General features: G+C 41.3%; 1 protein-coding gene across 6 annotated transcripts in view; it reads right to left on the reverse strand.

Annotated features, from left to right (window-relative positions):
- The window catches only part of MID1 (midline 1), a 338,615-nt gene that overhangs the window by 76,227 nt on the left and 240,207 nt on the right, over window positions 1-22,181 (reverse strand). For 5 of the 6 annotated variants that reach the window (XM_066356335.1, XM_066356338.1, XM_066356337.1 and 2 more), the window contains one exon: window positions 19,846-20,561. In XM_066356335.1, coding sequence (XP_066212432.1) covers window positions 19,846-20,505 — 660 coding nt within the window. In that variant the 5' untranslated portion in view covers window positions 20,506-20,561. The remainder of the gene's footprint in view (window positions 1-19,845; window positions 20,562-22,181) is intronic. The other variant, XM_066356339.1, reaches the window with a different exon arrangement.

Raw genomic sequence — 22,181 nt, forward strand, 5'->3', positions numbered from 1 at the left:
CAGAGGAGACCAGGGCCAGCAGTTATGGGACACTGCAGCACCAGGAGTGGCTCTACCACACTCCTGTCATATGGATGACAGACAGGGTGATGGGGCCTCTGTTCCCACCATTGTGCAAGTGCTTCAGTAGATGGAAATGGAAGCTTAGGTAAAGGCAGACCCCCATTGGAGGGCCTTTGCAATGTTTCAACATCTGGGAAATTCCCAAATTCTTCATAGCACCAAGTACTTTTGAAATCAGTTCAAAGAGTTCTGCCAGTGACCTTAGTCTGCTTCCTGGGCAGTTCACAAATGATTCTAACTGTGGTCTACAGAATGCTCTGCAATTCATAGAAGGAGTTCAAAGCTAAACTGGCTCAATTACAGAGTCTGATGCATTGTTTTAAAGTATGAAAATCAGTTTGTCTTTGATCCTCTGAGACCCAGTGTCCCATCTTTGGCGTCACAGATCATGAAAGTCTACTGTTCCTATTTAGATGGTTCCTCCCAAATTGAATATACAGTGTGAGCAGTGAGGATGCCACCCAAATAGTCAATTTGGTGAACATTAAATCAACCAGTGCCAATATTCTCTAGTAACATATACTGAGACTATCCCTGCTCTTCTTATAGTTAGAGGACTTAGGAAGAAAAGACTCCTGAATCCCTCTTAGAAGGAAAGCATCATTAGGACAAGACTTCTGTCTCTTTTCCTCCACTGGATTCAAAGTATGTCCAATGCCATGTTTGCTGCATAGATTCTCAACAAATATCTGCTAAAGAAATGGATGGATTGGTGAAGGAGTGAGGGAGTGAGGGAGTGAGGGAGTGAGGGAGTGAGGGAGTGGGCGGGTGCATGAGTGGGTGGATGGGCAGGCAGGTGGATGGAAGAGGAAGTGAATTAAGGCTCCTAATGAGTTCGGGAAAATAATTTGACCTTTTGGTCCCAAATCGTGAGAATGAATTTAGGGGGCACAGAGGGTTCTCAGATTACAGAACTATGCTGGTGCTGCCTGGGAGGTGGAAATTTTTCCAGTTCTCTTAAATGGGTACTTCTGATTCTATTGAGAGCTTTCTGGAAGGATCTAAGTACTTGGCATTCTGATATTCTATGGAAAGTACCGAAGGCAACAGGCCTATCAGTCTCCTCCTCTGCCCTGAACCCTGAATCTCTCACAGACATGTGCTGAAAACAAGGGTTTCACTCCCGGGGCTATCTCCTCTACTCTTTGCCCAGAAAGCTGCTGTCACATGGCAGCAGATGCCATTAGTGGACACTTGTTTCTGGGTTACAGACAAGCAGAAAACACTGAGTTCAGGCGCTGCTAAGGGGTTTTTCCTTCAGGAATTCACAGCGGGTTACTGGAACTCTTTCTAAATATCTGAAATCACTAACTTTTACACTTGACCTGAAGGCAATATTCTTCGGTGCACTCTGATGCAGGCTGTGTCTGTAGCACCCCTTTTGATGACCAATTACACAGATCGAGATTCAAAACCAGGACTAGAATAAGCTGTTCATTGACAAGCACTTTCTTCCCTTTAGTCCTAAAGTACGAGAGTTTAAAAATGAGGACATTAAAGTAGGGTTTTTTTATTTGCCTTTTGTATTATAACAAAGTATCTCCAAAACACATAAGCTTTAAATTGTAGTTTAGTGTCTGTTTCAAGGAGTATCCCAAAAACATACAAGAAAATTGCAAAAATGAGTTCAAATCACAAAATAAAAACCCCAAGTGTGAACTTTCTGAGCATAAGTAGAGTAAATGAAGAGTCTGATACAGGAATATGGGAGGTGGGTGGCAGCGTGGGGGTTTTAAGGGAGAAAAGCCTTACTTCAAAGACTTTTGGAACCCTTCATAAGTAGGTATTTCCACTAGACTTTTCGAGCCTGATCAGACTCCCCAGGACTGTGGTTCATTTATTTCCAAGCAGCCATTTAACCACTGGCTTAAGAGTCAAATCCATCAGGGGAGTTTTATCACCACTAATCGACCCTAGTGTGGACAATATTCTTATGACGTAGGATAGAATTTGGCAAAATTCAATGGCCATTTAAAATAGTTCACAAACTTCTGGATCACATAAATTAAGTCCTTCATAGAATTTTCACCTAAATTAAACATTACAAATGTACAGCTGGAAGGCATGTTTAAAAAAACTTCAACTGTATACATTACAACCATTAATGTGCTTTGCAGATTTTTTTAAAGGCTGGGATGAATCCAAATTGACCATGTGTATGCTGTCTTTGGCAATCATATGGTTTTCCAAAACAATTATAGAAATAAGAGAAACATTTGCTCATTGCTACTAGTGTATGCAATGTCTCCATAGGGTACTTTGTGCTTTTGGAATAAATGCTCAAGACCTTAGAAAATCGTGTAGCTCATTATTTACCAATGTCTGCCAGTTGTAAGAGATGAAAAAGTCATGATGAGGATTGGGGTAGGGAACAGAAGAATTAATCAATACAGTGATTAACATCAGAAATAGTGTCCCAACAAAGAATGGAAGGATAAAAAGGATTAAACTTAAACCTTTGCTGCTCTAAAGATGTTCTTTCCTTCAAAAGATTTCAAAGATGCTCCAACTACGTCATACAACATCATAATTACATTTGAATTTACTTTCCTTTTGGGTTAGGGGAAAAAAAGAATATTTAATGCAATTCAATTCCAGCTCATTAAGTGTAAGTCTCAGTTCAACTACCATGTACCAAACACAATTTTTCCCATATGACACTCACTGGTATAAAAATGTTCATGATAATATCCACATAACCACATCTGCATACTTCTAATTCATTGTGAAGTGTGTTAAGAATTTGTCAGCTTAGAAAAATCAAATATTGACCATGAGATAAACTTAATATCTGACAATATTCAGTTTTGGAACAACAACTTTCAGTCACACAAACTCAGCACTGAGAGCACACATGGGTTCTCATACCCTCCTTGGTCCCAAGCTCTCCATATTCTTGAGTTTATCTACTCCAAAGCATTGGGTCATTCTCCTACCCTGCCTGGAAAGGGGGCCTAGGATGAGGTAACAACTCAGTTGTTTAGAACTGGAGGAGATGACTCTTTTTCCACATAGCCCTCCTTATATGATAGGAATCACAGTAGTAACAATGATAGTAGTAGTATATGAGTAGTATTACAGCTATAATAGCAGCGTTCCAATAGCAATAACGGTAATAGCAGCTACCATTTCTCGAACATAATACTACATGCCGAGTATTCTGCATATTTTATCTCTCACCCTCTTAAAAATGTTATAAAGATGAGGGAGGAGGAAAGAGAAACACATCTGAAATAATACCAGTTCAACACCTCCAAACAATGCTGGGGCTGTTCTGTGTGGTTGCTTTTTAAAAACTCTTCTTCACCAGTTTATAGTAGTCAATAATTTGCCTATTTAGTTTTTATTTTTTTCTTCTTTAATTCTATTTGGCAGTATTGACTGCTGGAGTAAATAAATAAATAAATAAATAGTTGAATAAGCTTATAGTTTACATATCCTTAACTTTAAAAAATATATTGAAATTGACAATGTATTTAAAATTGAACTCCCAAATAACAGCATGTCCTACAGGGACTTCCCATGGTACATAAGACTTCACAAGATAAAGACCAGGCCCCGAGCGGTGATGCCCCCTATCCTGTGAGGACATTCCGGACACTCCTGAAGCGTTCTGGTATCACAGTCACTGCTTGCTGTCTTTTATTGCATGGAATTTATTACTTAGGAAAAAATTTTAAACATATTTTAAGATAATAATTTTTCTTTAAGCAGTAACAGCAACCCCTCCCCCCAAACAAACCAATATTTAGAAACAGTAAAATGAAGAATAATTGCCTCAATTTGGGGAAAAATAGTTCTGAAATGTTGTATTTTTATTTAAAGTATTTGAATTTCAGTAATTTATATGTCATTATTCAAGGGTTTTGAGGCATTTGCTGTCCACACTCTGTCTTCTCTATAGCTGTTTCTATAGCCTGAAACAAACCTATTTTGTACACTATTTTCTATGCCTACTGTCCATCCAAGACAACCTCAAGGATAGAACTTACCAGGATAAGGATCAAGTCAACCTTTAGCAGCTCTCTAACCACATAACATAACACTTCCTTGTCAGAAGAAACACTTGGTATTAACTCATATCACTCATCTTCTAGAACATTCCTCTGGAACACTGTTATTTCATAAAATCACTTAGGGCTATATAACTCTCAACAGCACTGGAAAAATGACTCTTCCCCTGAGCCTCAAGAATCAAAGATTAAGGCAGCAATAAAGCTTTACTAGGGTGGAGTTAGCAACGTGGCGAAAACCGACTTAGATATAGCTGTCCTCACATTCATGGGGGAAGAGATTCATCCTCCAGCACGCTCCACTCTCCTGCATTTCTCCTAACCTTACATGTGTCCGTGAGGAAGCCCCAGGCTGCAGCTTAGGCCTCCTATGTCAAAGAGTAGAATAAGTCACAGCACTAAAGATAATCATTTATCTCCATTTGGTGAAGGTTCCTGGAGCACCAGATACTCCACTCGAGCCTTCGGGGGCACGATCTACATACTCCTCACATAAGCCAGGAGAGGCAGTTAGCAGACCAGTTTTATAATTTGGAAACTCAGGTTTTGACACGCTCTGAAATCTTCTCAAAATCAAACTTACCTAAGGCAGAGACAAAACTTAAATTAAGGTCGGTGGGGCTGTAGATCACCTCTGACCAAACGTGAGTCAGAAAAACTCAAAATGCCAGGAAGATTACTGCCCAAAGCCTCAGGGAGCTGTTTATCTCAACCAGTTTCTGGATCTTCTAAAAATTGTAAGCCAATGGCCATGCATAGCATAGAAATAGGCAACAAGGGAAAAAAAGAGCACGATGCAAATATAAAATGACAAAAATGACCTATTGTTATTATGCATATTACAGTTAGTATGGGTAGGCCTCATCAAGTATAATCACTATTATTTACGTGGTCAGGTGGAGTGGTAGATTATTTTAATCGCCTATGTCCCATCTAGCAGGCCACACTCTATGCTGCTATTATCTGTGATGTCCCTCTCTCTATTATTCCCTATGCTGTCCTTCTATAATGCCCGTTTAGTAAACCTAGTTCAATGACCGCAGCACAGAGCGGGACATCACGGTGGAAGGGCATCATAGAGCGGAGGATCCCAGAGACAGATGAGACACTTCCTGTCAGAGACAAATTAGTTCTGTTTCACCATCGCTAGTGTTTATCCATCCTGAGAAATCATGGGCAGAAAGTGATTTTATCTTTGTAAATATGACTGTGATTTTTTTCAGGACAGGAAGCACTTTTATCAAATGTATTGTTTAAGCACAAAATGGGAGAGATGAAGTCATCTTCTCTGAAAAGTATAGGTAACTACCAAATACAGATAAATCAATCTTCAAGGAAAATGACCAGATTCAATGACTTTTTGACCTTCCAAGAAACCTATTTTTGTGAGTGCACGTTGGAGGAAGGGCTACCCAAACAGCAAATAAGAGCCAAATAACTTTCCACATTAATTGTGATGGCTTCGTTTCCACCACCTTGGCTTTACCCTACGGTCACTCCCAAGGAATCCTAGGAGGCACCTCCAGCTATTAGACATAACATTCAAAATTTCTCCAATTTATTGAAAAGAAACCTAAATAAAATATTCCCTCCTCAGTCATCAGCACAATGATAAAGAATGAAGAGATTTATAACCAATTTCTTCACTACTTGAAAAGAAACCAGATCCCACTTTCCTTAGCAGAATGTTTTTTCTTGCTTTGGTATTCTGATCACATCACTGTGTTTTCTGATATTCCAGCTGAAAAATGTCTGGGCAGAAATATTACTGATTGGCTCATGACGTTAGTAGAACAATCATTGTGATGATTATCTTAAATTTGATAAGTATCTTCAAAATGACGACTTCTCCTAAGAACACAGATAATGAAATTTTCTGTGCTCCAGACTAAGAGTGTCTACACTAAGATACTTGTCTTAGCATACATAAGGTATTTATTTCACTTCTACAGAAACTATGTATGTTACAGACACTGGCTCCTATAGGAAGACCACACCAAGTGGAAGAACAGTTACTGAAGGTTGGTGTATTTGTGGTCTATCACGTGGGTTTCCACTAATGAATTGTAAGTCCTAAACTAGGGGTTGGCAAACTACGGCCCGTGGGCCAAATCGGCCAGCCTCCCATTTCTATACAGTTTCACTGGCACACAGCCACACCCACTTGTTTATGTATTGTCCACAGCCCCTTTCACACCAGGGCTGACTTGAACAGTTCCAGCAGAAACCATAAGGCCTGCAAAGCTGACAGTTTTTCATAGGTGGCTCTTATCTGTTTGCTAGCTCTTGCTTTGATGAATTAATCTGGGCCTCGGTTTCCCCATTTATAACTGAGGTTGGGCAGAATTAAAGTTTTCCACCAAGTATGCACACTGGAATCACTTGGGGAGTTTGGGGTAGGTCCCGGGGCCTGAGCTGCACCCCAGAGGATCATGATCCATTGAGCTGGGCCCCGACTCAAGGAAGTCTATGAGCAGCCAGGGCAAGAACCCCTGGACGAGATAATGACAAAGGTCCATCCAGCTCAGGGCTGTCATAACATGAACCTCTTGGGAAATCCACAGCATCTGGCTGCAGGAACAAACGCTTGGAAATTATGCCTGAAAGCCTTCGGCCGCGGCACTGAAGACTCACATTTGATTTATGCCATTCCAAGTCTTCGACTTCAGGAGTTTCAAATGTACCGTTCTGCACCGATGAAGATGCAGAGCTATGTAAATATAAACAGTTCCTTTGAAAGACAGATTTAAAATAGACTAGGAGATTTAATGAGAACTTTTGATCTATGGAAAAAATTTTCTTTGACTATTATCACAATTAAAACGATTATACACGAAATATAAGCCATTTGGGTGAACGTCTCGGCCGCCAGCCTGTTCTCTGCAGACTTCCCACACGGTAGAGAGCCCCAGGCTGTCTGACAGACAGCTACACCTGCAAGGTAGTCCTGGGCATGCGCTGCAGTCACTGGGAAATCCGGGGGATAGCAGATAGTATCAATGCACCTAAATCACGCTTTGGGAAGGGATTAAAGGATATTTAATAAGCCTTTGGAGGCTGCAATATTGCTGACACAGCCCGAAGGATGGCATGTGTGGGCCCAGACTGCTCAAGACGGGCCGGGTGCCTGGGGCGGAAGAAGGCCGCCTCGCGGAGCAGTGGGGTGGCTGCTGGCCTGCCGCTCCGAGGGGCTGCAGATGGTGGGAGGGACGCTGCAAAGGCTGAACTTTCTACCTCTCAGGGCAGACTTGCTCTTGGAGGTCACACAAACAAGTCTATGCCCGAGAGTGAAGGTGAGCATTTCCCTTTGTGTCGCTGGCAAAAATGCTTTGGTTTAATTCAGGGCGTCTCAGCCTTGGCACCAATGACATTTAGGGCAAATGGACTTCCTGTCATGGTGACTGTCCTGTGCCTTCAGCATGTTTAGAAATATCTCTGGGCCCTGATCCACAAGATGCCAGTATCAACCCTTTTCATTCTCAACTTGTGAGAATAAGGCGATTGTGTACCGAGTTTACCCTAAGGTCTTCTTCTGGATTTCTTACCATCCTGCCTCAAAATGGAATTAAACACAACTGTGCTGAGACAGCAGGGAACAAAATACATACACAAATGTGTGTGTGCGTGTGTATATACAATACAGCATTATTTTGTTATACCTTTTGTGAATGGTAAACATGTGAGCACCCTTGCCGGAACTAAAGTTTAAAAAAAAATTAAACGGTCTTTTTTGTAATCATTGGGGAGCAATTTGTAGACTCAGAAATGAATGTGGAGACTTGAGAGGCAACATTTTCTTGCTTATGTATTCAGAATTCTGAAGAATGGCTGGTGGGCTATGGTTTTCCTTTTTTATCTGATGGGCAAATTCTACTGACATAGTAGAGACATAATCTGATTAAATTATTATGGGCTGTTTCATTTGTTTCAACAAGTATTTACTGCTGATAAAATACCTTGTTGTTTTAAAAATGTTCTAGTCATTGAAAAATGAGTAATCAGATACAAAAGAACTATAAAATACAGTCATCGGACTTGAGAAATGGACAAATGATTGAGGCAGGAAGGCTTGGGCCCAAAGAATATTTATAAAGTAATACAGAATGCTATGTAATTATAAGAGTGGTAAAAAAGATATGCAATGTTGGAGATGAAAGAATTTTATGGAAAGCTATACTAGGGTAGCTTCAGTGAGCCAAGAGTTGGTCCTTTAAGACGATCTGGAGTTACTAGAGGAAGGGATGGAAAGATTGAGAAGGGAGATTCTTCACTTTTATTTATATAAACTTTGGATTGTCTGACTTCTTAGAAGAACTTGTACTGTCTCTGTAACTGCAGCAAAGGCTTCAAATTTGGAATAAAGAGGAGAAGAGATGGAAGCCCTCAGGGAATAAAATAGTAATGGCGGAATAGCCACTATCTTTTGTCCTGGGCTTCCGAACAACCAAGCATTACAGGATTCAACCCTCAATTATGACCTCTGTTCTACCGAGGAGGACATGGGGCTTAGAGAAGTTACTTTTGTTTCTTGCCTCACCCTGAGTTAACACTACTCTAAAATGGCTAGGCCAGGAGCAGGTTGAAATCAGACTCCAAAGTCGTCTCGGACCTGCCAGATCAGAATCTGCATTCTCGTAAGACTCCCGAGTGGTTCCTATGTACATTTATGTTTGAGACATTCTGGTCTCAGAGTGTAATTTAAACTTACAGTCCTGACTGATAAGCAATCCTAGAGAGAAGGATGGATAATAGACGAAAAAGCTTTGTTACTGACTAACATGTGGTGACCATTTTGATTTGCATCCATGCTTTGCCAAAAATAACTAAATAGGAATAAGAACTCATTTAGGACTCTTAAGAGATTTGAAATGTCAAACTCACAGACCAGGACTCTAAATTTCCATTTTTAACCAGGATAAATAATCATATTTCAAGTGAATAAATGAATTTAGGGATCATCATTCATTCCTTCATTTACCACTTACGTATAGAGTAGCTGATAAATATTAAATAATTCAGCATTATTGTAAATAAATAAAAATTCCACATGGATTTCTATATCTCAATTTTGTATTTTTACTTTTGTTTATATTAGAACTGAAAACAGATCATCTTCAATCATAGTCACCACTTTAAAGGAAACTTCTTTGCTCAGTCCAGGGAGCCCTTGTGTCCAAAGCTAATACAAAAATTCTGTGTCTCTCTGTCACCCAAGTTCTTTTTTCTTCTTACGTTTTTGAAATGTGGCATGTTTGAGCCATAGTTCCACTTGTTTTAATCATAGGCAATGCTTAGTTAGGGGCCAGATGGGGTCCCTGGGTCTGAGATCCCAACTTTCATTTCTCTAACCACAGTAAAGGTATTTAATTTCCCATGGCCACATGGTCCGTGAGGTTAAGTAGGTTCCTATTTACCAAACTTCTCCCACCCACTAGACACAGGGCTAGACGCTTGGACCTGTGTATTATCTCATTTAATCCTCCCAAGATCCCTAATGAGCAGGTATTAGCATTCTCATATTTTAGCAGGGGATACACGGTTGTTCCAAGGATCAAATAATACTTGAAAGTGCTTTGCAAACTGTCAATCTGGAGATTTGCAAATGCTAGTTATTACTCTTGGTAATAATAGCTGGTTCTTGGTGTTGAATCCACAAATACCCTTGAACCACACCTCAAAACAACTTAAAGCAGCATCTTGAAAGATAACTCCTCCTCCCTCCACTACTACCCAGCCCTGGCCTGCAAGACTTTTTTCTAGAAGTAAGGAGGCAGCATGACAGCCTTGTCTGTTTCCAGATGGATTTCCAGAATAAAAGAGAAACTGGAGCCATTTCACTTATCTGGAGCTGGCGCTGAACACTATGAATGAGTGAGGCCACTGTTCACTGGGGCCATCTGGAGCTTGATTCAGCTATCCAGGGGCAAAAGGAGCACCCCCTCCAAGTTCCTTTGGTGGAGTTTGTCCAACTATCCCTGTCTCCTGCAGGACAGAAATGGAGACCTCCGAGGAAAGCTAAGAGGAGAGCTAAGAGTCCAGCCCATGAACAGTAGACCTTTAATGAGAAAGGGTCTGGCCCAGAGCTGATCATGGATTGGAAGCCTGCCACGCCAAAGGAACGCACAGTGTGGATACCACTGTTGGTCCTCTCTGAACATTGCTTTTCATCAAAATGAGTTTTCACTTCAGCTTTTGGAATTAGGTGATTTTCAGATAGCAACACCTAAGTCAGATGGTTTTTAAAACTATCTCATGGACTGAGTTTCATGGAACTCTTTCCATAGCCCTTTTATATACTCTTATCACAAGTTATAATTACGTCTAGACCATGGAAGCAATCACTTATCTTTGTTATTCATTTCTGCATTCCCAGAGTTACCCAGCGCTTATCTCATTAGCTACACACAAATATTCCTTGGGTGAATAAATAAGGGTTCTTTTCTTCCTTTTTTTCTTTAAAGCAGTATTTGATAAAACAAATGGGGGGAAAGATTGTTTATGAAGGCACAAAGGGGAGAGAAGCTTTTCCTACTTTCCATACTGTCTCAGTAATAAAAACCTAGTCTATTCCAATGTGAATAAAAACCATTGTTTTTCTGATTTGTCCACCAATAAGCAGTAAAGGGGATGCAAAGAAGGATGCAGAGGATAACGCTGCTCTTTGATGCATTCCATCCTGATGGCACAGAAGAGAGTACGGAGAACAAAGCACCCCAGGGCCACTACAGCAGAGGCTGGATGCCTGCGCCTGCGCAAGCTCCTCCGCCTCCTCCTGCCATCATCCTCTTGATGCTGAAACCCCGCCCTCCTCCTGTTCTAAGGGAGCCGCTGCTAACACACAGCCCAAGGCCAGCCCGCTCCATTCTTCACTCATACACCAAAGGCCATCTACAACAAAACAGAGAGCTGGCCAACTGAGGTTGTGATCGTTCCTGTGTGTCACATCACCTATATTTGTCACATCTGTTTATACATGTCTGAGTGTGACAGTCGTGGCATAAAACCAAATGCCAGCTTCTCTTTCCTAGGAAGTAGTTGTAGGTCAGATAAACCAGGAACATGCAGTTGCTCATCCCCCATGAATTTCAAAATGGTACTTGTTCTAAAGCCATTTCTTTCAGTCCTCCACTCACTGCTTCTTAAAAGTCCATTTTCCTACTTAGCCTGGTTTAGAAAGAAGGACAAATCAAAGTTTCTACTCAATTATAATTCCCCTGAGGGTTGTTCAAAGTTTCCCAAGTCAGCCAGAAACAGCATGGACCCCATAACCACTGAGTAATTTATGATACTGTCAGGAAATTCAGAACTGGATCGCACCCATGAAGTCTTTATTGTAACAGTAAATGCCCAGATATAATAATACCTCGTGTTCATGGAACGCTTACCATGTGCCAATCACCATGCTAAACACTTTACAAGCATTTTCTTTTTTGATGAGAAATATAAAATCTGCTTTCCTCTGCCAGCCAAAAAGCTATCATCATGGGTATTCAAACTCTTTAGTATTAGGCCCAAAAGTCAAAAACATAAACTGAGTAATTTGAAGTGAATTTTGTAAATGCAGTTTTATCAGATTTTTCCAAAATGTTTGTGTCCCATAGTGAAATAAATCAAATCCTGAGCCACATTCACTTTCTCAAGCCATTCATAGCCTATTTATTATTTATTTACCTAGCCAGTGTCAAAAAACTTACCAGTCTTTCTAAGAATAACCTAATTTATGGTTTATCAATGACACAGAATAAGAGAGACTTTTGCATATCAAAGCCTTAAAAATATATTTAGTAGCTGTATTTTCAGCAAATTGTACTACCTTTAATTCTGTAACTGATCAAGATGAACTGTGTTCTTTCAAAACTTTTCAACTTAAGTCCAAATAGCATGCACAAATAGATATGCCTCACTTATGTTTATTTGCTTTGTATATTTAATATACAAAAATGTAATCGTTATCTGTACATTAAGACATTGAGGAAAACATTACCCTAAGAAGGAAAGTAGCGAGCCCATTTAACTGCAGTTACAATCCATTTGTTTTCACTTGAACATCTCCTTTCTTCTGGGCGGCCCCCAAGGTCATATGGGTCTATCTGTGTGAACCCAGCTCTCGGCATGAGGTCTGGCCCTTGAAGACAACCCAGTCTGCTCTGGCTCAACTGTAGGAAACGTCAGCACGGGGATACCTAAAGGCATCTTTTTGGCGGCTCTAGAGGCAGCAGCCTACATCAGCGATGGTGGCCTACTGCCAAGCCAGGAGTGTGTTTAAAATCACATAAAATCACTGGATTTAGTCTGAAAACCTCAAAAGAAACATCAGAAATGAATGGATTGCTTGAAAGGCAAAGACATCCGAGCTGGAACTTTTGGCTGCAATAGGAAGTAGCCAAAGACACAGGAGAAACCGGGCAGCAAGGCAAGTGCATTCGAACCCCGCTTCAGAGCCGTCTCACTACGTGGTTGGGGGCAAGTGCCTTTCACCGCTCTCAGCCTTAACCTCCTCAGCGGCAGAACAGGCTGAACCAATATGAGCTCCAAGGTAGTTCCTCGCCCAAAAATGGTACTTAGGAGGTGGCAACCACCTCCTCCTTACAGTCAGTCCAAAAGCCAGAAGAAATAAGCACACGATGTCCAGTGTGTCGCTGCACTAGGGAAGCAGGAAGAGAATCACACGTATGCCTGGGTCCACGAGCCAATCAGCAACGGCACCTCCTGTTTCTTAGTCTTCACAGCCAAGATATTGAATCTCACACTTGCATGTGTCTGCTGACAGCGAGGCGGGTTTTTACCTATGATACTCTGTCACTTTACCAATTACAGAGACCACCAAATGTAGAGTAATGTGAATGTCTTTTCGCCCTTCTGTTTCTTCTGATATCTTTGTTTGACCTTACTTTCAAACATATACATCAGACTGTCTCAAAAACAAAATTAGTTTGGTGTGACCCTATTAGAGGAAAAATGTCCCAAACCCTTAACCTGGCATTCAAAGACTTTCAAAATCTTCTCCCAACATGACTCTTCTAACATTCTTGGTCCTGGCCCCTCAGTCAGCACGCTGGGCTCTAGCCAGCATTGTCTAGAATCCCTAAACTGTCTTATAGATTCCTGCCAACAGGTCTCTGCTGGCCTCACTCCTAAGGAATGCCTCACTCTTCTTCTTTGATGCATAATCCACCGATCTGTCATGGCAGCTAAATCCCACCACCCTGAAGCAAGATTTCTTGTCTACTCAAAACCAGAATCATCTCTTCCTCCTCCGAATCCCCAAACACTCCTAACCCATCAATTCTACATGTCCATCAACAAGTGTTTATTCATTGTTGTGCCTCTGCCCTTTGCCAAGTGCTTTGGAAACAAAACTACAAAACACATTAAAGCAACAACATGAATCCTTATCTCACACACAAATAATACAAATGGTGGTTAAAAAATAATTGGCAGGCAGTCTACCTCCAAAGTCTACATCTTAACCATCAGGCCGTTCTACTCGCTGGTTGCTTACATATATTGTGATGTTCTAACACATATTGTAGGCTTCCTCTGTGCCAGGCCCAAGGCTAAGGGTATACATGAACGTTTTATTTTGTTCTCACGAGTTTCTATGCAAGTGAGTACATTATTGGCCCTGTTTCACAGATGAGTATAAGGCAGTGCAGGAACTTTAAGCAACATGTGCAAGAACTACATTTGTTTACACATCCTGTGAGCTTTACTTGTCTGTGCATTTTCCAAAACTCTCTAAGCTTATCAAAAATTGTTCCAATAATAATAAGTCATCAGGTAATAGTACATTCTTCTCCTCTGGTGAAGGAGGGGAGAGGGGGCTCATGAGGGGGAACAGACAGGTGAGAAGGAGAGGAAGGATGTAGCCTTGAGTTTCCTGTTAAAAACATATCCCTGGAGATGTTCTCTTTTAATTCGTATATCATAAATAATTCTGTACCAAACTAAGAAACTTAAAATATAGGTTGAATAAATTTTACAAGTATTTGGAAACAATATTTTCATCACATGGGGACTTGAAAAGCATAGAGTGCAGACTAAAGAATTGTTCCCGCCCTGGCCGGTTGGCTCAGCGGTAGAGCGTCAGCCTGGCGTGCGGGGGGACCCGGGTTCGATTCCCGGCCAGGGCACATAGGAGAAGTGCCCATTTGCTTCTTCACCCCCCCTCCTTCCTCTCTGTCTCTCTCTTCCCCTCCCACAGCCAAGGCTCCATTGGAGCAAAGATGGCCCGGGCACTGGGGATGGCTCCTTGGCCTCTGCCCCAGGCACTAGAGTGGCTCTGGCGGGCAGAGCGACGCCCCGGAGGGGCAGAGCGTCGCCCCTGGTGGGCGTCCGGGTGGATCCTGGTCGGGCGCATGCGGGAGTCTGTCTGACTGTCTCTCCCCGTTTCCAGCTTCAGAAAAATACAAATAATAATAATAATAATAAAGAAATAAAAAAAAATAAAGAAAAGAATTGTTCCCATGAAGTGAGCACAGGCAGAAGTACATTTGAAGGACCAGTTGGAACCCATGGGACCCCATACAGCCAAAACATTCTAGGAGTCATATGGCTAACTTATTTACATATCCCCATGGCATCATGTGGTAAAACATACTAAGGTGTCTCTATCTATGTTTTAGATTAAAATCTAACCTGGAATTATTGTGAACTAGTTTGAAAAAATATATGGGATTACATGAGGGAATGTCATACATGGTAAAAATAAAAAAGAATGATTGATACCAGAGAATGTATAGATGTCAAGTAATTTGACATTGTTTTTTAATAAAAGGCCTGGAAATGGTGGCTGTAATGGTCCCTTTTCTGAGAAGCCACTCTCTGTCTCTCAGGTCTGGGGTTGGGGTCCCTGCTTTGAGCATGATGTGCTTACGTCCACCACCAACAGAAAGGTTTACCTGTTGGAATTCTGCACTAGACTAGAAGCTCCATGGAGGAGGGGAACTGTGTCTATTTCTATTGCCTTCACTTATTAAGCATACAGTAACTTTTTCATGATCTCTCAAAAAACCTATATGCCAGATATGGTTATTAGGAGGAGAAATGAAGTAATAGGTACGATGGGACTATATTAAGTGTCCATCACATATCAGAATAAAACAAGTGTAAATTGTTCTACAAATATTTGAAATCTAGTTTATCTAAATTCACACCATTAAATTCAAGCCAACAAAATGCAGTGTAGATCAAAATAATGGTTCACATCCAATTGGACAAAATACATTATCTGGTTCTGCCTTATTTAGAAACTATCTTACAGATGCTTTGTCATATATATATATATATATATATATATATATATATATATATATTATATATGAGAACATCAGCAATCTCAATATGAATTTAATTTAAACTTTCATGTGGGGTTAATAGTTGATGACTAATGAAGCAGCTGACAAATATTTACTGGGAATTATTATCTACAAGACCCTGTGCTCAGTCTTAGGTGAGTGATGATAGTGTGAGCCTAAGGGCTCTGCCTAACTTAAGGTGATAAAATTCTTGATAGAGACATAACATGTCTTCAGTTGACTAGTATAGGTTGAACTGTGGCTGCACAAAATGCATTTCTTGAAGTCCTAACCCCCAATACTTCAGAATATGGCCTTATTTAGGAATAGGGTCATTGTAGATGAAATTAGTTATTATGAGGTCATACTGGAGTAGACAGAGAAAGCCCTTAATCCAATAGGATTGGTGGCCTTATAAAAAGGGGAGAGATATGGACACGTGGACAAGCACACAAGGGGAATGCTAGGTAGGTGATAAGACACAGGGAGAAGACAAGCCAAGGAGAAACGCCTAGAACACATCCTTCCCTTGCAGTCCTCAGAAGGAATCAAACCTGCTGACACCTTGATTTTGGACTTCTGGCCTCCAGACCTGTAAAAGAATAAATTTCTTTCACTTAGCCACCTAGTGTGTGGTTCCTTGTTATGGCAGCCCTAACTAATGCATACAGTGATAAGTGAATTCTTCTCACAGACGAGGGTTTCTCAGCCTGGGCACCATTGCTATGTGGGGCCAGATAAGTCTATGTGGTGGAGATCTGACCTGCACATTTAAGATGGAGCTGCACCCATGGCCTCCAGCCACTACGAGCACCACCAACACTCCTTTCACTGGAACCTGCACTATACCTGCTACTATTTTCAAACAAGAGCCAAGTCATAGAATTCTGAGGAAAACTAAAGAAAAGTCTAGCTCAGTATCCACTTACAACTTTCCCAACGTCAAATAAAATACAAAACTTTCAAAAATATAGAACCTTACAATCTGTAAACAAAACCCAAGAGTAAAACCCCAAATCTTCACCTCCAAATGAGAAGAGTTACAAAGGAAAGCTGAGATTTAATCGGAACCTTTATCAAACTATTACAAAATTCCAATGGGATGATCCACTGAAACAGGCATTATACAAATACACTCCCTCGGCCAACTTTTAGAGTCAGAATAGCAAGACAATGGTTTGGAACTTCAGCACCAGCTAACTTGAAGTGGGGCTACGCTGAAACTGAAGGGCAAGGAAAGGTCAAATTTTCTCAGTTTGTGTATTTTTATAGGTGTAACTAGAGAAAAGAAACAAGAGCTCCAAGATTGTATGTTGGAACAGAAGAAAAGAAATGACTGCGCTGTAATTCCTTGAAAACTCTGGAATGCATTATATTAAATTCTCTTATATGTTATGTGGTTCACAAACCAAACTTTTAATCCAAGTTTGGAAGACCAAGGGGCTTCTCAAAATTCAATTAAAATGATGTAAAAAGGTCCACATTATGATATGCTCCATTTAGAGAGTCATTTGGCAGGAAGACTTTTCTCTTTTTATCTTAAAATAAGAGTTCAGGAAATGTTGGTTTTATTGTCTCTTTGCTTCAGTACTTTCTGAGTGCTTTCCAATGCACAGTCTCTGAAACGTTAGGTTACTGACATGATGCTGTTTTGGATGACATGGAAGATTTTATTTGTATGAATTCTAAATGTTAGAATTTTTATGGGGTTTTTCCTTTTACGCCTAGAAACAAATTGTAATTACAAAAGTGTATGCCAAGTCCATATAGAAACATGTATACTGAGACCTAATATGAGTAAAAATGTCCCCCAAAGTTTAGTGCTGTTGGAAGAAATGATTATTTGTCATAATCATGGCTGAATTCCCCTCTTCAAATAATGGGCTTTTACTAACAGAAGGACAAAAAAAAAAAAAATCTCAAACAGGAGACACCTGAGTCCTTACGTATCCCAAATTAGTAAAGCAAACCAATTGCCTTGTCAATGAAATCATCCTTAGAGGCCTCAGAAAAATACAGCTACGGGCGCATTTACTTTTTCAGACCCAAGTAATAATTAACAAAAATACGCTTCCTTGGTTTTTGTTCTTTCCGGGTGCTGTTACTACTTTCTTCAAAAATCAATGTTTATATTGTATTAAGGTTTACATTCATAAATATATGATAACTGAAATACCATAGACACCCAAATGTCATATATGCATATGATTCTTTTATTCTAACATAAGTGGCATGTTATAGAACAAACATGCTATTTGTTTAAATGCTTATAAAAGCACATTTTGTGGAATGGCTGTAAATAAATGCTCATAACTATAGTTTGTTGAGCGGCTGCAAATCTGTTTTGGTGCACTGGGTGCTGTCTATATGCTTCTATTTCTGTAATTATAAGATAAAATATACTACATCGTTAACTGGCAGGCCCTCCCGGTGACAGTATCAATGTCCACGAATCCACTGGCTCGATTAGACAAGTGTGCAGGGCTCCTAACTGAAGAGTTTCATTTTCATCACAAAATGGGTTAGAACATGAAGTATCTGTCACCTCGTAAATTTGGAGATGTTAACTACATAATTAATAACTCCTCTGTGTCAGTATACAAGTAATGAGAAAAACTTGACTGTCAGGTTTAAATATCAAATCTGGGAGCTGTCGACTATCGAACATGATTGTGGCGTTTTAACAAGCGAATGTTAAAAGGTGGTGGTAACCAATGAAAGGAACATTTCTGATAAAGGAACAAAACATCTGGCGTGTTTACATTTTAGAAAACAAAAACACCTATGTCTAATCATCCTGAACATTTTGTCTGATCAAAAAGGGGTGGGAGGGACTCTCGAATTTGCTAGCCATAGCAGTTTCCGAAGAATCTGCTCTAGAGACACAATTCATACATGCATCACCTTTGCTATTGTTGGCTTTTGTAGTGTTTCTGGCTCCTGCCACACAGCGTACTAGAAAACCAGCCATCGTCTGTCTTCCCTTGTCTAGATCACTAAATCCTTGGGCTTAACTGCCTCTCCATGTTTAAAGACGAATTTGCACCAGTCATCACTGGACACTTTAAGTGAGGCATGCTGCCCAAGTGATGCTTTTGTTCCCCAAGTGACATCTGGAAGCAGGGATTCACTTCAGCATGTCAACTTCCCTCATCATATCAAGAAATAGCCAAACCAAATCACAGACGTGGTCTGTGTTAATCCTAGTGTCACAAAATAAACTGTGAGGTCCTAGGCAAGGCAGACATCCATTTACGCTGAGGAGAAGTGATAGGAGTCATTTGTGGAACGTGACGATGTGCCCTAAGTGGTAATACTCTTTTGATCATGTGATTCATTTTTTGTTTGCTCAACAAAATGATGTGTGTTTTTCCTGAGAGGAAGGACTTCAATATATATTTACTCAAAGCTCTTAATTTATACTTCCTTTACCTTTTAATTGATGTCTTGTGAACTAAAATTAGCTGGTGAGCATAGTATCTTAGTATCAGAGCAAAGTGTCTCAGCTGAGGTTGCAATAATTAGACTCACTGTCATCTGAAGCTGAGCAGACAGGCATCTGGAGACAGCTTATTTCCTCCCTGGTGCGTTCTATCCATATTTAGAGAGAGATTTCTTAATTTGACATACAATCATATTAATTATCATTCCCTGAGCTGGAGTTAATCATTTCATGTTAAAAGTGAAGTTTGGCCCTGCCCGATAGCTTGGTTGGTTAGAGTACCAACCGATGCACAAATGTTGCGGGTTCCACCCCTGGTCAGGACACATACAGAAACAGATCGATGTTTTTGTGTGTGTGTCTCTCTCTCCCTTCCTTTTTCTCTAAAATTGATAAATAAAATTTTAACAAGTGAAGTTCAAACAGTCTTTCCTGTAACCATAACTAAATAAAAAGCCTCCAAGAAAAGGAATTCGTTCATGAAACCTGAGATGGTGGAAGCACGCTAGTTCACCAATAAGGTGGGTATTATTTTCACCAGGAGTAAGAGGTTACATGTCCTCTAAAATCCCACATTTACTTCCGGCATTCCTCCTCCTAGTCTTCTGTTTGCATGGTAACTAGATACAGGTACAATGTGAGTGAAATTAGTTTTCCCTGACGAGTGAGGGAAATAAATGCCCCCAAAATGCCCAAAGCCAGATTTTATCGCAGTTCCTTCTTGATCCCTCTCCCTTTCCTCTTTCTCCCTCTCCTGTCTCTCTTTCTCAACGGCAAGGATTGCAAATGATCCAGATTGTTTGACTTCGCCCTCACCTTGACAACGCTGAAATTACAAGCAGCAGTCAACTTTTACAAGATAGCCTTATTATGTAACATCTATATGCTGCCAAAAAACATGCTAAAACAAATCAGATAACAAAGGTGAAGAGAAAACCTTCACCTGCCATGTAGCTAGCAGTGAAGACACTTTTTGTTTCCATGACATTTGCTGGCAGAAAGGGGTTGGCTTAAGGCGGATCGGACTAACCTTCAATTTGTCATAGCGCTCACTCAAAGCTGCCACCTGATGATCTCGGTGCCGCCCAACCAGTTTACACAAGGCACAGATTAACTGGTCATCGGTCACACAGTACATATTCACCTTCTCCTCCTCGTGCTCCAGACACATCAGCCCCCGGAGGTGGGAGTCCGGGATTGGCTCAATCAGACGGTGGCCTGTGAAAGGCTTCTTGTTTGGGTGAGTGGCTTTCAGGCACTCATCACAGTAGGACACTTCGCAAGTGACACAGGTCTTCACAGCGTCCTGGGCAGGATCCTGGTCACAGAACTGACAGAGGACTTTCTCGGCAGAGGTCATGGCGTTGGCGTCAAAGGCCCGCTCTCGGCGGGTCTCGCTGGGGGAGTTAGGCCCGCTCACGGATGCTTTCTGGAACCTGTCGATGATGTTCTGCAGGGTGACGTTCCGCTTGAGCCCGTCTAGACCTCGCTGGCTGAGCGTGATGACATGTCGGCAGGTGGGGCACTGGAAGGCGGTGATAGACTCCACGGACTCGTTGGTGGCACAGTGTGACACCAGGATACGGTGGGCGCAGTTGAAGCAGAGGCTGTGTGCACAAGGTAGCAGGAGAGGGTCCTCAAAGAGCTCCAGACAAATAGGGCAGGTCAGCTCCGACTCCAGTGTTTCCATCTTCAGGCACAGCTCTGCCGGGTCATCAGCAAATTCCAAGGAAGCTGATCAGCTATCTGGAAACAGAACGGAAGATCTGATTAGGCGCAAAGGGGTCAGCCATGTGGGGCTGTCAGCTTTGAATGCATCTCAAAATCATTCCGAACATAGTTCATGGAAGGGCAAATCTGTGTACATTCCAAATAATTCTCTGTATTCACCGAGGAAATAAGGAGGGGACAGACACCCTAAGCCAGTAAACCAGCTAACGTTTCTCCAAGTTCCAGTCACCGAAAGCAGTTGTTTTTTTTTGTGTGTGTGTGGGGGATTTTATTCTTTAAAAGGTCTTACTCCAAATTGGCAAGTTATTGAGACTATAATTTTCATTTGTATCCTCATCACAATCAACTTATTGTGTCGCAGCCAAGTTTCACCTTCTGTTGAAAATTAAAATGTAGAAACATTAATTAATGAACTATAGAGTCTTTCATAACTTTGAATTTATGAACTTACATGTTCATGTATAGGTGTTTTAAGGACTTTATTTACTCTGCGATACCAAACCAGGCTTCAGAGAAGTAGAAACGCACTTATTGTAGAAACGGGTATGAAATCCGTATGAAATCAAATGCATGATTTCAGCGGAAATAATGCTTAAATATGATATGTTGGTTTTCAAAATCTATTCTTGATTAAAAACGCTGTTTTCCCAAAGATAACTGATAGAGGCAGCGTTCTTGGCATGTGTCTGTTACTCTTCTGAATAATTCTATTGTTCAGCGCTGGCAATGGGAGGTGGGTGGGCAGAGAAAAACAGAGGAAAATATCTAAGGGCCTTTTTAGTGGCTGCTGTGAGGTTGGGTACCAATAACTAATAACAATTTAGTTAGTTAGAACAAGGATTTTAGTGGCTACAATATTCATTTGATAAATTGTAACACTGGTAATGATCACAGTTTAGAAAGCAGTTTAAGGTAGCCGCATTACTCCAAAGCTGCTTGCAGGCTGCGGACGGAGCCCCTCCCCCGCCTAAACACCGCCATCAAGGGCTCAGCCGGGTGGGCAGGAGGGTGAGCCTCACACTCAGAGCCGTGTTGGCCCAGCATGACCTCCAGCAGCTTTGTTGCTTCCCTCCAGGCTGCCTTCGGGTGGCCCAGTTGCACAGTGCCTTGGCAGTGAAGACTTGCTGCTTTTGTGAACTCTGCACATCAGCCCCGGTTCATTAAGGCGAAGAGGCCCCTGCTCATTAGCAGGCCTGGGAACCAAGCCTCTTTGAACCTTCTCCCTTTCAGGACCATTAGCAGCGAGCTGCGGGAACAGTGCCTGGTGCACTACACGCAGCCGCTGCCAGCGGCAGCTGTGGACGAACAGTGCCATCCGCTCAGTGGACACAGGGTTCAAGCCACCCTCCAGGGAGTTTTCTAGCCCGATTTGTGGGAAGGCTTCATATCCAGAGCTCAGTTTAGCGATTCTGACAACTGCCCTTTTTGTATTCACACCTCCATTTATTTACAAAATTCTCGATTTCTAGAACACCCTGACCCTTTCTGAAATAGCATCCCTCAGAAATGCCATGTGGTGCTTGGGTTAATCTAATGCTTATCTTCTTACCAACTGAATGCTAACCGCTCATTAAAAGTGTAGCATATGTGCTGAGCTTGTTAAAAATTAAAGAGCTTCTGGCTTCACAGAAGCCT

The sequence above is a fragment of the Saccopteryx leptura genome, chromosome X (assembly GCF_036850995.1).
Source record: "Saccopteryx leptura isolate mSacLep1 chromosome X, mSacLep1_pri_phased_curated, whole genome shotgun sequence".
In the NCBI taxonomy this organism is placed as follows: domain Eukaryota; kingdom Metazoa; phylum Chordata; class Mammalia; order Chiroptera; family Emballonuridae; genus Saccopteryx; species Saccopteryx leptura.